At 40.4% G+C, this 17,719-nt stretch overlaps 1 protein-coding gene across 1 annotated transcript in view; it reads right to left on the bottom strand.

Moving 5' to 3' along the window:
- Nucleotides 1–14,947, bottom strand: part of LOC122557492 (fibrous sheath-interacting protein 2-like) — a 41,295-nt gene extending 26,348 nt beyond the window's left edge. Inside the window, exons 1-3 of the mRNA XM_043705240.1 lie at nucleotides 14,350–14,947; nucleotides 4,985–5,110; nucleotides 2,323–2,484 (exon numbers count right to left, since the gene is read on the bottom strand). Coding sequence (XP_043561175.1) covers nucleotides 2,323–2,484; nucleotides 4,985–5,110; nucleotides 14,350–14,412 — 351 coding nt within the window. The 5' untranslated portion in view covers nucleotides 14,413–14,947. The remainder of the gene's footprint in view (nucleotides 1–2,322; nucleotides 2,485–4,984; nucleotides 5,111–14,349) is intronic.
- Nucleotides 14,948–17,719: the final 2,772 nt, after the last annotated feature.

Here is a 17,719-nt window from a genome sequence, read left to right as displayed (position 1 = left end):
AGATTTCACCAGTTTCCTCATTTCCCCTCTCCCTACCTTATCCCAGATCCAGCCTTCCAACTCGGTACTACCATATGACCTGACCTGCCTGTCCATCTTCCTTCCCTCCTTTCCACTCCATCCTCCTCTCCGACCTAACACCGTCACCCCCACCTTCATCTACCTATCACATTCCCAGCTACCCTCTTCCCAGCTCCATCAGCTCCCAGTTATCTCTCAGCCTCTTTGGCCCACAACGCTCATTCCTGATGAAGGGCTTATGCCTAAAACGCCAATTCTCCTGCTCCTCAGATGCTGCCTGACCTCCTTTCCTTTTCCAACACCACACTCTCAAGTCTGAATATCTCCAGCATCTGCAGTACTCACTTTCTACTGCTGACTAATATATTCCCAAAGTGCAAAAGGACATAACTGCTGGACTAGCACTGCAGTATAGAACCAACAAAAGTGAAAAATATACGTGACCTCATCCTCAACAGTCTACTTGTAATCATATGTCCATGATAGTATTGGTAGAAATGACCACCGCATGATTCTTCTACAGATGAAGACTCACCTTCACATTGAAAAATCCCTCCATCATATTCCACAGCACTATCACTATCACTATGCTGAATGAAGGAGATTTCAAACAGAGCTAGTAATTCAAGACAGGATTTGGAGATGCCGGTGTTGGACTGGGGTGTACAAAGTTAAAAATCACACAATACCAGGTTATAGTCAAATAGGTTTATATGGAAGCACTAGCTTTCGGAGCGCTGCTCCTTCATCAGGTGGTTCATCAGGACAAGACGGACAAAATTCAAGATGGGGCATCCATGAGGTTCTATGGGCCATGTGCAAAACTGTATTCCGCTGCAATCTTAACCTTATGGCCCAGCATATACCCAACTGTACTATTACCATCAAGCCAGGGATCAGCACCAATAAAAAAAGTGCAGGAGAGCATTTCAGAAACAGCACAAAGTGTATCTTAAAATAAAGTGCTAATCTGGTGAAACTACAACACAGAACTACTTACATGCCAAGTAGTGTGACCAACATGCAATAGATAGTGCTAAGTAATATCACAACAAATGGTTCAGACCGAAGACTTGCTGTCCTGCCACAACTAGTCATGAATGGCTGTGTACAATTAAATAACTCACAAGAAATGGAGGATCCACAAATACCCATTCTGACTAATGGGGAGTCCAAACTCAGTGCAAAAGACATGTCTGAAACATATGCAACCATTTTTAGTCAAAAGTGCCGAGAAAATGATCCATCTTAGCCTCCACCTGTGGTCCACAGTGTCATAAGTACCAGTTTTCAGTTAAGTGAATTCACTCCACTTGAGACATGGCTCTAGGCACTGGATCCTGCAAGGCTATATGACCTGACAATATTCTGGCAATATTATTGATTACTTGTGCTCCAGAATTAGTCACACCCATAATTAAGCTGTTCCTGTACAGCTACAACACTGACATCCAGCTAGCAATGTGGAAAATTACTCAAGTATGTTCTGTTCTGAAAACGAGAACAAATCCAACTCAGCTAATTACTGCCCATCAGTCTATTCTCAATCATCAGTAAGAAAGAATCATGGGAGCGAAGTCATACAGCAGCATAGGAATTTAAGAAGGCATTTGGTAACATTCTGTGAGAAAGCACACTGCAAAAAAAATTTCAAAAAGACTTGACACAACCAGCACTTAGGCACAAAAGTAGGAGTCTGTCCAATATGATGATATTGGTACGACCGTCAAAAGTTAACTTAAATCTTTAATCAAGTTGTCTGAGCCGTTATGCTACTGACCTATATTTATCCCACAACCAAAAAAGTGAAAAACAAGCGTTCTGTTCATTACCACATTGTTGTTATGAGATTTTGCTGTGTAATTCTCCATTAGTACAAAAGTACTTGGCTGTGTTGCACTTTTGGGGATGATAGATAACAAAATGCATTGCATGAATGAATATCGTTCCTTTCTTTCTAATGACATTCATATTCAATAATTATCATTCCTCACCTCTTCAGGAAGGAACCTCATATAAAAGCAACCCAAAGAATAATTAATAGAAATAGCATAGAAAAGCACTTACAAGTTTTATAAAATAGTATCAAAACTCTTCAAATCAATTAATGATTCATGTATTATTGTTATCCCATTACCCTATCTCCACTTACAAACTAAAATATAAAAAAAACAAAATGATGCCCTGCATTGAACATGTTACATTGTTAAAATGTGCAAAGTTGTCACCTTTCTACAAGATACATTTGAAAAAGATAAGCTATAATTCAAAATTGGGACATCTTTACTGACTGTCAATTACCTTATTGTTTTCTGTGATAAGCCCCTGATTTTTTAACTTTTTCAGTATGTCTTTACGCCTGTAGTAACCACTTAAATAAGGATCATGAAGACTTTGATAGTTGAGTTTTAACAGGTGCAAGTTGGGATCTGTGAGGTTGAACTCACAAGATGGTTGATGAAGCTGTAATTAAGACATTGAGCAGTTATGTATTGTCATGAGTACTAAACCTTACAATTTAGTTACATTTTAAAATATCCATTTTAACATAAGAAAAAAGAACTGCAAAGAGGGATGGTGAACACTTATTAACACTTCAGTTCATGACAACGTGATTGGTTGCCATGCAGTAAGGAAACCAAACAAACATAGGGTTTCTCGGTCACTGGTGCCAATAGACACCGGTGCTCCAAAATGAATACCCAATGACCATCAATACACACCAGCTATGCAGATTCTTGGATGGAGGCCAGTAGGCACCTCAGCCCTGTCCTGTCTTCAGTTCTTCATCACAACAGAGTTTTGTCTAATGGAAGCCTGCACACAATATTGTTTAATATGCAGCTGATTTCCACATCATCTTGGAGGATGGTGACCAAAATCAGTGGCATGGCAAAACAAAATAATTAAGGTCATTTTCCTATAGTAACCTTTTTTTCTGTCTTTGCAGCCTTAGGACTAATGCTGCCTACTCTGTGGTTCGGCACATTTGGAACCTCGCCCTCAATCTTACCCTTGGGCGACACTTGGGCAGAGAGAGTGTTCTGAAAGATATCAGTCTCAGGGTCAGTATAACATTACCTTAATAGGAATGTTAAGTGTTTCAAGTTGTAGATCAAGAGTCAATAGTACAAAGCAGAAACTCAGCAAATACTTCTGGATATCTTCTTGGGCTTTTCACCAAAACATTAACAGATCTCTGAACAAGAAAAAAATAGGGGAGTATGTCGACTAATTGAGGAGCAGTGACTCCTTCTTTTCAATATCCTCAGTTGGTCACAATACAATTTTTTTCGTTCTTTTTAGCATGCAACCATATCTCACTGTTAACTCATTCACCAGAAACAATAGGTGAATGAAGAACTGGTTGAGCAATAGGAGACAGAGAATAGTTGTTGGAGGGAGCTTCTTGAAATGGAGAAAGGTGACCAGTGGTGTTCCACCTTGAAATGGAGAAAGGTGACCAGTGGTGTTCCACAGGGGTTAGTGTTGGGGCCACTGCTGTTTGTGATATACATAAATGATCTGGAAGAGGGCACTGTTGGTATGATCTGCAAGTTTGCAGATGACACGAAGATTGGTGGAGTAGCAGAAAGCATAAGGGACTGTCAAAGAATACAGGAGGATATAGATAGACTGGAGAGTTGGGTGGAAAACTGGCAGATGGATTTCAGTCCAGACAAATGTGAGGTGATGCATTTAGACAAGACTAATTCAAGAGCAAATTATTCAATGAATGGAAGAGCCTTGGGAAAAGTTGATGGGCAGAGACATCTGGGAGTGGAGATCCATTCTACCCTGAAGGTTGCTGCACAGGTGGATATAGTATGGTTGCCTTCATTGGCCGGGGTATTGAGTATAAGAGCTGGCAAGTCATTTTTAATTTATACAAGACATTGGTTCGGCTGCACTGAGAATACTGTGTACAGTTCTGGTTGCCACATTGCCAAAAGGATGTGGACGTTTTGGAGAAGGTGCAGAGAAGGTTTACGAGGATGTTACCTGGTATGGAAGGTGCTAGCTATGAAGAGAGGTTGAGTAGGTTAGGTTTGTTTTCATTAGAAAAAAGGAGATGGGGGGGGAACCTGATTGAAGTTTATAAAATTATGAAGGGTATAGACAGGGTGGATAGAGATAAGCTCTTTCCCAGGGTGAAGGAATCAATAACGGGAGGTCACGGTTTCAAGGTGAGAGGTGGCAAGTTTAAGGAGGATACACGCAGCAAGTACTTTACGTAGAGGGTGGTGGGCATCTGGAATGCGTTGCCAACAGTGGATTCATTTAAGATGCGTTTGGACAGATGCTTGAGTAGGTGGGGAGCAGACGAATACAGATGCTTAGGAATTGGGCAACAGGTTTAGACAGTAGATTTGGATCGGCTCAAGCTTGAAGAGCCGAAGGGCCTGTTCCTGGACTGTAAATTTTCTTTGTTCTTTGTGTTCTTAAAAAGTGCCTATTACCAGGTTTTCTTGAGTGAAATGAAGATCCATTTTATTACTTATTAACACTGAGTAAAAATAACAAAGACACAACATCAAACACACAACACACACACAAGGAAATGGGGGAGACTATCCAGTACCAAAACGAAAGATAAAGTATGAATTTTAAAGTCTTTAGGATGTAAGCATGCACCACTTGCTTTCTGCCATCCCCTCATAACAACTTAGATCTTTTCCCTTTCAGATACTCAAGAAGCACAGCCTGGCCTTTCAGTGATGGAAGATCAGAGAGACAGTGATTAGAAAGACACTCTGTCACCTGGTGAGTTTTTGATTTGTCTGAGTTTGGGTTTTGCCAATGTTAATTTTCATGATTGTTGATTCAATGAAGCAAAAAAGCTGAAACTGCTGCATTAAATTAATGAAAGAGTTATTATAAAGAGGCAGAATGGTAATCCAGCCCAGGATTTTAATAATAACAAACTCTGAATAAAGGAATTAGTTTTACTTTTATGACTTACCTTTTCACCCAGGGTTGTTGTGTACAGCAGAACTCCACTACCTGGAAGCAAGGGAAGCTTGGACCCCAGGGGCAAATTCAAAAGTTGTTTTGACCCTGCCCCCATGATTGCTTTACTGCTCATACACTGTAGATAAAAAAAAAAATCAGTTGATTTATTATTGGATGAGGTGAATTTGTAGTTTGACATTTTATATGTGGAATTCATAGTTTCACAATTTATATGAAGCAAAGAGATAACTTAAGATAACTTCTTTAAGATTTACTATAGTTCATAAACAACATAATCATGAATTTATCAGATGATAATTCTAAAGATATACTAATATGATAGTGTTGCCTTTTTTTTTGTTAAGTGATGGATAGGTTTACATAACATTGAGATATTTGAATGTGCTTCACACAAAAAATGGATTTTCTGCCCATGGATTCTGAATTCACTTCAAAAACTCAATTCTTAGCAAATGACTGTTGAGCAAATAAAATTGCATTCTCCAACTCACAATAATTTGTCTGATAAGTCAATGAGTGTTTTGACTGAGTAAAGAGTGTGGTCCAGGACACTGTAGTTAGATTTTGTTTTTCAAAAGTAATGTGGGATCTAAATTGCATATCTGATCCACTGGAATCCACAGCCTAAACTTAACATTTTATCCAAAGGATGATATTTCCAGAAACTCAGCACTTCTTTAAACTGAATTTATGGAATCAGTATGATAATGGAAACATAAGCCTATTTTTTACAATGTATTTATTCAATGTCAGAAATAAATTCATGGTATCTGTCTACCACTATCAATTTAGTAACTTTTATTTTTTTCTCCAATACTGTTACAACTACAATATTTATAAGATTGTTACATTCTGGAAATGTCTTTTCAACTTAGGATAAAACAGAAGAATGAAGGGAGTCTTGAGACCTGTTCTCAATTCTATCTGATAGATAGAATTCTAGCTTTTATAGCTAGGTTGTTAAAAGTTGAAGGGTTTCTAAGTTGTTTCACTATGATGAGGTGCAAGATGTTCATAACTATCAACAACAGCAAAGAATTGCTGTTGAGTCTGAATAGATTGGTCGTCCTCAAGTTTCATAGGGTGGAATAGGAATTTCAGGTTTTATAATGGGTTATACTTTAAACTGTCTATTTAATATGAATGTAAGTTAGCTCACTGGAAGGTTCATTTTCAGATGTTTCGTTACCATGACTAGATAACATCATCAGTGAGAGCCCCCAGTGAAGCGCTGGTGGTATGTCCCACCTCTCTATTTCTAACTCTTGGTTTCTTAAGGTGGGGGCTGTCATTTCTGGTTATTTTCTTCAAGGGAAGATAGAGGGTCTAAATTGATGCATTTAGTGATGGAGTTCCTGTTAGAATGCCAGGCCTTGAGGAATTCTCATGCATATCTTTGTTTCACTTGTCCTAGGATGTGTGTGTTGTCCCGGTCAAAGTGGTGTCCTTCTTTGACTATATGTATGGAAATTAATGATAGTGGGTCATGTCTTTTGGTGCTCATTGTTCATGTATCCTGGTGGCACGTTTCCTGCTTGTTTGTCTGATATACTGTATTTTACAGTTCTTGCATGGTATTTTATAAATGACATTAGTTTTGCTGGTAGTATTTACGGGATTTTTTAAGTTCATTAATTGCTGTTTAAGTATGTTGGTAGGTTTGTGGGCTACCCTGATGCCAAGGGGTCTGAGTAGTCTGGAAGTCATTTCTGATATGTCTTTGATATAAGGTAATGTGGCTATAGTTTTTGGTTGTGTTGTGCCTGTTTGTTTGGGTTTGTTTCTGAGGAATCAGTGGATTGTGTTTATTGGATACCTGTTTTATTGAAAACGTGGTATTGGTATTTTTCATCTGCTGTTTGTAGTTCTTTGGTGCGGCAGTGTGATATAGTTCGTTGAAACAATGTCTTGATGCAGCTCTGGTTGTGGGTGTTGGGATGATTGATTCTGAAGTTAAGTATGTGGTCCGTTTTTGTTGTTCTTCTGTAGATGCTGGTTTGACATTCTCCATTAACTGTACGTTCAACTGTCACGTCTAGGAATAGGAGTCTGTTGTTGTTCCACAAAACGGAACAAATTAGAAGAAACCTACAACACCATCAACAATATCCTGACAGGCATAAAATTTATAAAAGTGGAGGAGAATGACAACAGACTCCCATTCCTAGACGTTACAGTTGAACACACAGTTAATGGAGAACTTCAAATCAGCATCTATAGAAAAACAACAAACACGGACCAAATACTTAATTTCAGAATCAATCATCCCAACACCCACAAACAGAGCTGGATCAAGATGTTATTTCAATGAGCTATATCACACTTCCCCACCCAAGAACTACAAATAGCTGAAGAAAAATACCTATATAACGTTTTCATAAAAAAGAGTACTCAGTAAACACAATCCACCAATTCCTCAGAAACAAACCTAAACAAGCAGGCACAACACAACCAAAAACTACAGCCAAATTACCTTATATCAAAGACATATCAGAAATGAATTCCAGACTACTCTGACCCCTCGGCATCAGGGTAGGCCACAAACCTACCAACACACTTTAACAGCGATTAATGAACCTAAAGGATCCCTTAGATACATTTACGACATATCATGCAAGAACTGTAAAAAACGTTATATCAGACAAATGAGCAGGAAACTTGATAACCAGATAGATGAACACTAACTAGTCACCAAAAGACATGACCCACTATCAATAGTTTCCATAAATACAGACAAAGTAGGACACCACTTTAACTGGGACAACACGCACATCCTAGGATAAGCGAAATAAAGACATGCATGAGAATTCCCAGAAGCCTGGCATTCTAACTGGAACTCCATCAATAAAGACATCAATTTAGACCCCATCCATCTTCCCTTGAAAAAAATGAACTGGAAATGACATCACCCACGTTAAGAAACCAAGACCTAAAAATAGAGTGGCAAGACATACCAACAGCACTTCACCGGATGCTCTCACTGATGATTTATCTAGTCATGGTGACGAAACGCCTGAAAACAAACCTTCCAGCTCAGCGAGCTAACTTACATCCATATCATCAACCTGAGCTACAAATCTTCCCAAAAATCGCAGTCTATTTAATTTCAATATAGAATGAAGTTGGGGGTCTAGCAGATAACATTCCTACTGGGATATAAGACCTATGTTCTTCATTTTGCCATGGAGGTGAGAGAAGAGTTCATAGCACATCATTGTAGTATTGGTTTGCAGGAATCTGAGAAAGATAGAAAGAGTGATGAGATAGAGGTAGTTAGTTCTGTTCCTGAAGCAGAGGAAATGATGTCTTTCTTATTCACCATGTACAGTAGAACATAATTGAGAGTTTATACTTGGATTGAGGGGACTTTGGCTCGCTTTGGCTAGAGGGAGGAATTTCTAGGGTAACCCTCATTATAGAAGTCAGGTTGGAGATTAGAAGTTGACCAACTGGGCATGGAGAAAGGAAACTGACAAGTAGAAGCAGATAAAAATATTAGACTATTTCCAGAAGAAGAATGTAGCCACTTAAGAGACAGAGTAAAAGTATAAACATGGAGTGAGGTTTGTGTGGGGAGAGTTACATGGGCTATTTGGTTGTTTAAAAGTTAAATGGAAGAAACTTTACTGTAGTGTAAAGAATGTTTCCTACTGAATAGTATTTAGGCAAGTTGCTTTTTGTTTGTTACATAAAAGGCTTAGATCTAAAAATCATGTTCTGATCCTGCCACAAGAAAGTTAAGTATGATGTTAAAAAACAATTGGTTTCTATGAGACCAAGTTCATTCTCTCGTTTCCACACTGTAAGTAATCTAATCTAATCTAATCTAATCTAATCTTCAAACAGGCAAGAGCCAATCCTGAATTAAACCAAAATACTGCAGGTGCTGGAAATCTGAAATACAAACATAAAACGCTGGAGAACTCAGCAGGTTCAGCAGCATCTGTGAAAATAGAAACACAATGTTCTGAATAGTTATACCGGAATTGAAATGTTAATTCCATTTTTCTGCTGCCACAGATGCTATCAGATCTGCTGTGTTTCTCCAGCATTCTCTGCTTTTAAGATAATCCTGAATCTAGATTAACTTTTACAGCTGAACAATATAAACTGAGTGAGAACAACATAATATACTGCAGTCATCTGTTTCAATCTATTGCTAATTAGTTAGTGATGTTTTTAAACAGTATAAGATACGTATTTAGAGCACTCCAACCACATAATAAGAGAATTTGTGTGCAATAGATCACAGAATACACTAAAGGAAGTAGATTCAAGTTTTTAAGAGGCTGATAACTGGAAAGAGGGAATATTTCTGGTGTTGCTGCAGATAATAAGAACAAACAATTCTTTCCACGCTCTTACCACACTCAAAAGAGTAAAAGAAAGATAATCAACAAAATGGATTGAAATGGGCTTCTAGGGTCGACTAAGGTAAAAGAGAACATGATGAAGGCTCTGGGAGGGTTACCTGGTGACCAGGTAAAGCTATTGTTGAAAGTGTCAACCAAATGTTAAGGTCCCTGCCATCACTTGCTATTCCCTCGATGTGAAATGCAATGGGAAAATATGCCAAGGTGGGCAGAGTCAACATTAATTTGATGGGCATATGCACAGTTCCATGAATACTGAATGGTTTGACATTGAAGGGGCAATTACATGAAGCACCTGTCTGCAAATTTCAGCAACAGTTCTTTTGCAAGCATTTATTTGCACATACAAGAAGCATGCAGAGTGAACATGCTGGTCCATGAAATGATGGTCAAAGGCAGATTGCGCCATGCTATTGATGCTAGCCAAACAGACAATGTCATCTTAGCAATGCAAAGTTATCAACAATACCTTAAAAAAGAGACAAAACTGGCAAAAGTGCCCATCACTTTTGAAGTTCCACAAGGTGCCAAAGGATAGGGGAACATCACTGCATCACATGCCTCAAAACTATGATGATGGTCTCTAATGAATTCAGTGGCACGCATTATGGTTGATGTGAGTCTGGGATGGAAAGGGTGTCCGAGCACTTTACGGTGTGTTGGTCACTCAACCAGGACGGCACATTCACCACGCTGGCAATTGTGGTGCAGACAATAGGGCTGCTAAAGATGTGCTTTTTCAGCTTGGATAAATCGGAGGGGGGAGAGGGGGGGTCCTCTAATATAGTCCAGACAGAGAATGCCACACACGCCTGGCTTGAAGTGCATCCCAATTTGAGCAGGCAGCAAAGCAGAGTGATAACTTTTGAGGAGCTGGGGAAATGGGAGCAATTTTCTGAAAAAAAGTGGAAGCACATTGAAACTGGAACTCATTTTGTGGATGACAGAGCTTAGCTTCATTGGACCCGATAAGGCAAATGGGACCTGATTGATACCCAACTCCAGTAGATGCTAGCTGGGTGCAGAAGACCATCATAGACTGTCAGGATCACGATTCCAGCATTTGGTTTGCATGGTGGAGGTGAGTGAATTGCAACATCTATTCATTTCCTTTCTGAACCCTGTTGCTGTCTGTCAACAAAAGCTCATGCTTGGATTTTTTTTATTGCTTGTCTGTATGTGATGGTTCCCTATTGGATAATTACTCGATGTAGGTGTCCAGTGGGCATTAAGGAAAGAATAGCAGTGACAAAAAAAGAAAGCACTTCAAAGGGATGTAGAGGACAGGCACACAGCCTGGTGGTTAAAGTGAGAGAATGGGGTTATACATGCAAACGATTACCAGCCATATGCCATCAGAAACTTGGCTTTTTGGTTGCTGTGCCATTACACTGCCAGTCAGAGGTGATACCAGATTTCCAACTATTATCTGGATGCACAGTAGCCTTTCAAAGATGGCAGAGGTGTCAGTGATGCATCTTTCAACAGCTGCCTCAGGATGGTAAGTTATTCTGGGAATGTCACATGGTAAGATGGAAATAGATTTGGACAGAACAGGGTAGGCAGTTGATGAAGCATGTTTGGTAAGACACAATGAAATCTTGGTGGGAATCCCTCCAAAAAACTCAATCCAGTTCACATGTAGCCAAAATTGTAAGTTTCAGCCTGTTATTTCAAAGAATGGTGAAGACACAAACAGTCAGACTAACTCTTCAGACCCTGCTTCTCCCACAAAGGTACTTTACAGCATTAACCCTTTCAGATCCTTCTACCATTATACAACATGAGTTTCCATTATAAATGTGCAGTTATGAACTTGTCATGGAAAACATTAACTCAGAAGTGTGACAAAATCTTAACAATGGAGGTATCATTTCTGGAGACAGGAATTATATGTAAACTTAGATAGGTGTAAATTTGTACATGTCCTACAATAGCAGCTGACATGATTTTCTGTACATTACAAAACACCATATTGTCATGGAAAAGTAAGAAAAATAAACAATCAGAAATGTAGAGGTGAGAGATGAAAGGAGAAAGTGAGGACTGCAGATGCTGGAGATCGGAGTCGAGAGTATGGTGCTCGAAAAGCACAGCAGGTCAGGCAGCATCTGAGGAGTAGGAGAATCGACGTTTCGGGCAAAAGCCTTTCATCAGGAATGAAGCTTATGAGCGGATAGGTGGGAAAGAAGACGGACAGATAAGACAGGTCATGAAGGCAGTGCCAAGTTGGAAGGATGACAGTCCTGGTCAGGATATTTGACAGTTATGAAGGGAGAAAAAATTATATTTTATTAAAACTGTAGACGGAGAGAAATATGGCAGCAAAGTAAAGCAAAAGTGGGAATTCTATTGTATTGTAAATGGTTGACTCAATGTGCCTTATGCAGTCATAGGTGAATGCCATTATAATTATGCAACTTTGCTTATTCTTATAAGAAAAGATGGCATTTGATAACTTAGACTGAGTGTACACAGTTGGTAATAGCCTCTCAATCCAAAGCATTTGCCTTTTCTATTAAATCAATTAGATTAGTATCTAAAATAATTTGATATAATTGGCAAGGAGTAGTATTGGCAACTATGCTATTTATATAAACAATAATCTTAATTCCACATGGGTAGTGGTCTAGATTTAATGTCCTCTTTTCCTTTATCTGTTTATTAGATGTTTACTTCAACTATGGGAATTGGTGTAGTTCAGTTGGCTGGATCGTTGGTTTACAGAGGAGTGTGATGCTAACAATTCCATCACTGGTTTGAGGTTACCATGAAGGAATCTCCTTCTCAACCTCTTCCCTCGCCCGAGAACTAGTAGCCCTCAGGTTAAATCACTACCAGTTGCGTCTCTCTAATAAGAAAACAGCCCTGTAGTCTGGTAAGACTATGGCGACACAACTTTAATTGTTGATTGCTGTGTTATTCACTTATTGTAGAAATATGCTCCAAAGCTCGACAGTCCTCTGTGTAGTAAAAAACACCTTTTACTTCCATCTGACTTAAATTTCTTGCTTTCTTTCAAGATTCATATCAACTTAAAACAATCTGTTTCTATTTACTCCAATCCATTTCTTCAGAATTTTGAATAACTTTGTTATGTCACTACAAAAACCCACCCTGGACTGTATTAACCAAATACCTTGTTCTGTAAATATAGGTAAAGCATTGCTTCATAAACCAACCTTAACACAGCCCTTAACGGGGTTCCCTTTCCCTCATGGACCTCTTACATCTCTGACAGAGATGAAGGAGGCAGCTTGATGGCTCAGTGGTTAGCACTGCTGCATCACAGTGCCAGGAACCTGGGTTTGATTTCAGCTCTGGCTGACTGTCTGTGTGGAAGTTGCACATTCTCCCCGTGTCTGCGTGGGTCTCCTCTGGTTGCTCAGGTTTCCTCCCATAATCCAAAGATGTGTAGGTTAGGTGAATTGGCCTTGCCAAGTTGCCCATAGTGTTCAGGAATGTGTAGGTTAGGTGCATTAGTCAGAGGTAAATGGAGGATAATAGGGTAGAGGAATGGGTCAGAGTGGGTTACTGTTTGGAGCGGTTGGTGGGCCAAAGGGCCTGTTTCCACACTGTAGGAATTCTATGAAATGGGCCAGATGTGCTGATGAAAGGGCCAAGTAATTAACATACTATGAGTTAGATTTCTCTAAAATGTGGAGAATGACATTATAAGTTCCTCCTCACAAGCAAGTTCACCTTCTACCCACTTTTATGGATACAACATTCTTTTTGAGTTTTCTGTCTAAATAACAGTGCCACAGTGGGTAGGGCACTTAGAATTCATGTGCCAACTCCAGCTAGAACAGAGATCAAATCTTGTGCTATTCACATTGATCTGATTCATACCCACCATCCCACTAGCTGAGCTGAAAAATGTGTTGCTGGAAAAGCGCAGCAGTATCCAATGAGCAGGAGAATCGACGTTCTGGGCATAAGCGCATCTTCAGGAATGAGGCCCACTAGCTGAGCCAACCAACCAAGGAGTCCCAGATGCCTTGTCAACAGAATATGCATGTTGTTGCCTGGAGCTTTTGATAGTGATAGCAGGGGCTCCAATTTCTTTCCATGGGACACACCTCACATGGCTGACCAGGAATCTATCATTTTTAAAATTACCTCCTATTGCCATTGGAGAGATTTAGAATGATTAATTTAAACTTATCTGGCCACTTTATGAACACATCTTCCTTAGCTATCAAGTCTAAGAGTGGGACTTGAATTCAAAGCATCTATTTCAGAGACAGGAATGCTCCCAATTAAATCATAAGACCTACTTCGCTACCATTACATTTTGATATACTGTGCTCCTGCAGCAGTGTGCAATGTTCCACTTTTTTATGACCTCACCCATTTGAGTTACTTACATAAATGCCTTATAGATATGAATCCCCCATCATTCTACTACCTTATCCAGTTTTGTCCAAATTTTCGTGTAATTATTACTATTTGACACAAATGCACCATTTCATGGAATTTCATTTGTCAGTGAATTGTCCCATCTCTGTAGCCTCTTGTGGACTCTTTCAGTCCTCAGAATTACCAACAAAGCCTGGTGTGTAATGTAATTGCTTGACGCCAAAAGGGCACGCCCCGTTGAATATTGCCACCAGAGGGACACATCTCATCCATGTGAACAACAGCCTCAGCTTAAAGCCTGATAATGCGGCATTGCTAGCTCTAATCAGCACAAAACACTGGTTGCTTCCTGGCCAGAACCATTCAGTCTGCTGTCGCATTGCAGTGGGAAAGACCTACTTGGTCCTTCACATGAAGGATGACTTAGTCTAGTTAATTTAGTTCCATTCCCCTGCCATCGAACATGTGTGATAGAAGCCAACCCAAAGAGACGCTGTTTAACTCCCCTCCCCGAAGTTAAGCAATTAGTTTGTCGTCTGATCACTGATGAGCGTCCACCTGCAGTCTTCCCTCAGCAAAGCGACAACTAATCTTTATTGTAATATTATCCGCTACTCACATCTCTTTCCTCGGCCGTGCGAAGGGCCGCATTCTTGGAATAGGAGGACAGGTAGGCTTTCATCTTGGCGGTGTGAATGCACTACACTAAGGGTTTGAATGGAAGGGTGAAGCGAGGCTCTTGACACTTCCTATTTTCACTCTGAAAATGTTTGGGAGGGATTTGTCGCCACGTGCATTGGTTGCAAAGGCACTGTTTACCCTTTGTTAAGGCTGGTTGGGTTAACTGGGGAGTTCTCAGACCTGCTCACCAGCACTGGCCATATCCTATAATTAATAATTAACAAACAGCTATGTTTACACCGTCACCATAGAAACTATAGCAAAGCGAATAGCAGAAATATCGCGAGACTTTGGCACTCGAGGTAAACACACTCCATAGCAACCGTGACAAAAAAGGAAGACTTCGGTTTCTTTTCGCTTGACCCCTCATGTGTCAAAGCACTTCACAGCTAATGTTTGATGTATAATCGCTGCTAACCATATAAGAAACGTGCCAGCCAAGCCAATTTGTGAGCAGCAAATTCCCACAAACAGCAATGTAATGAGCAGACAATTAACCCATTGATGTTGACTGCAGGATAAATATTGGCAAAGCCACCAGAGGCAACTCCCCAACTCTTCCTCCAAATAGTACCATGATATCTTTCCCAACAAGCAGATTAAATATTCGATCTGCAGAGCAGCACCTCTGGATCAGAGGTGAATCAAGATTCACACATCATTGCCAATACAATTGGTCATCTCACATTAATATGAAGTCCTTTTTTTACATTCAACCCTACACCCCCATTTAAAATAAAAGGGAGTGGAAATACCAAGGCAGAAACTACTGAACATATCAAAAAGTCAAATCAGACTCTGAAAGAAATCAACAATCACCCTTCACAAGAACACTCATAGAATAAGAGAATCCCTACATTGTGTAAGCAGGCCATTCAACCCATCAAGTCTACATTGGCCCTCCGAAAAGCATCCCATCCAGATCACTCCCCTTTTCTATCCCTGTAACCCTGCATTTTGCGTGACTAATCTACCTAGCCTCCACACCCATGAACATTAAGGACAATTTAGGACGGCCAATCCAACTAACCTGCACATGTTTGGATTGTGGGAGGAAACCGGAGCACCTGGAGGAAACTCACACAGACACTGGGGGAATGTTGCTGAAAATGTGTTGCTGGAAAAGCGCAGCAGGCCAGGCAGCACCCAAGGAGCAGGAGAATTGACGTTTCGGGCATGAGCCCTTCTTCAGCTCTTCTTCGGGCTCATGCCCAAAACATCAATTCTCCTGCTCCTTGGATGCTGCCTGACCTGCTGCGCTTTTCCAACAACACATTTTCAGCTCTGATCTCCAGCATCTGCAGTCCTCACTTTCTCCACTGGGGGAATATTGCAAACTCCACATAGACAGTCATCTGAGGGTGGAATCAAACGCAGGTCCCTGGCACTGTGAGGCAGCAGGGCTACTGACTGAGCCACTGTGATCAAATATTGTTCAATTTCTTCATTTTCTGAATATATTTGTGATTATTTGTTTTCACTGACAAAAGAAATATAGTTGAAAATGTATAAACCATCTAGTAAATAATAAGTGCTAAATTTAGATTGGAATGAAGCCAAATATACACTTCAATATACAATAAGCTTATAGAACATAGAACTTTACAGCGCAGTACAGGCCCTTCGGCCTTCGATGTTGTGTAGACCTGTCATACCAATCTGAAGCCCATCTAACCTACACTATTCCATGCATGTCCATTTGCAGGCAAAGCATTCCATACCTTTACTACTCTCTGAGTAAAGAAACTACCTCTGACGTCTATTCTATAACTATCACCCCTCAATTTAAAGCTATGCCCCCTCGTCACCATACTTCGAAAAAGGCTCTCCCTGTCCACCCTATCTAACCCTCTGATTATCTTGTATGTCTCTATTAAGTAACTCTCAACCTTCTTCTCTCTGACGAAAACAGCCTCAAGTCCCTCAGCCTTTCCTCGTAAGATCTTCCCTCCATACCAGGCAACATCCTAGTAAATCTAAATAGCATAAATTAAGACAGAACAACAGTAATCTATGCGCTCTAGTGTGCATTTAGCATTAAGAGGGACAAATAGGCCAAAAGTAGAACATTCTTATTAATTTGGATCAAGTGTGGTTCATAAAGGTAAAGTCACCATAAAACTACAGGGCCATAGGACTGCTGTATTACTGGAGAGAGAAATGACTGGTAGTGGTATAACCTGAGGGTCTCCATACTTAAGCTAAGGGAAGAAGTTCAGTAGGAGGGTCCTTCATGGTAGTCTTGGCCGGTGTGGAACTGGACTCATGCTGTTGCCATCATTCTGCATCACAATCTGTCCATCCAGCCAACTACTCATTTTCAAAATTGAATGCATTCTCCAGTTTGACTTTGGAAAGGAGGTCATTCAGTATCACTGAAACAATTATATGAGGATATCAACAAGTTTCATCCCATCTTCAGACCTACCACAGACTACTTTTCAGAATCAATCTCCTTGGACACACACATCTCCATCAATGATAGACACCACAGTACTTCACTCTCCCGCAAGCCCACAGATAACCTCATGATGCTTCACTCCTCTAGCACACACAGGATCTACTCAGATGAGGAGGAATATGACAGACACCTACAGACACTGAAAGATGCTCCCTTAAGAACAGGATGCGATGCTCAACTCAACAATCACCAGTTCCAATGTAACACTGTTAAAAACTGCAAGGACCTCCTTAGAACAAAGACATGTGACATGACCGATACAGCACCCTTCATCATCCAGTACTTCCCCAGAGTGGAGAAACTACACCATGTTTTTCACAGCCTTCAACATGTCATTAGTGATAACTAACATCTTGCCAAGGTCATCCCTATGTCTCCACTTCTTGCCTTCAAACAAGCGCCAAACGTTCACAGCAAACTATTCAGTCTTCAAGAGAACAGTGACCATAACACCACACAACCCTGCCATAGCAACCTCTGCAAGACATGCCAGATCATCGACACGGATACTATCATCACATGTCGGAACACCACCCACCACGTACACAGTAGGTATTCATGTGACTCAGCCAATGTTATCCATCTTATATGCTGCAGGAAAGGATGCCCTGAGGCCTGGTTTATCAGCGAGACCATGCAGAAGCTACAACCACGGATTAATAGACACCAACAACAATCGCCAGGCAGAAATGTTTCCTCCTGAGGTCATTCAGCCTCCGATCTTTGGATAAGTGTCCTTCATGGTGGTCTTTGAGATGCACAACAATGCAGAATCGCTAAGCAGAAACCGATAGCCAAGTTCCACAACCATAAAGACAGCGTCAAACGTGATGTTGGATTCATGTCG

This window comes from Chiloscyllium plagiosum, chromosome 15 (genome assembly GCF_004010195.1).
Source record: "Chiloscyllium plagiosum isolate BGI_BamShark_2017 chromosome 15, ASM401019v2, whole genome shotgun sequence".
Taxonomy (NCBI): Eukaryota; Metazoa; Chordata; class Chondrichthyes; order Orectolobiformes; family Hemiscylliidae; genus Chiloscyllium; species Chiloscyllium plagiosum.
Note: the sequence above shows the minus strand (reverse complement) of the source record. Positions and strands in the feature narration are given on the sequence as shown.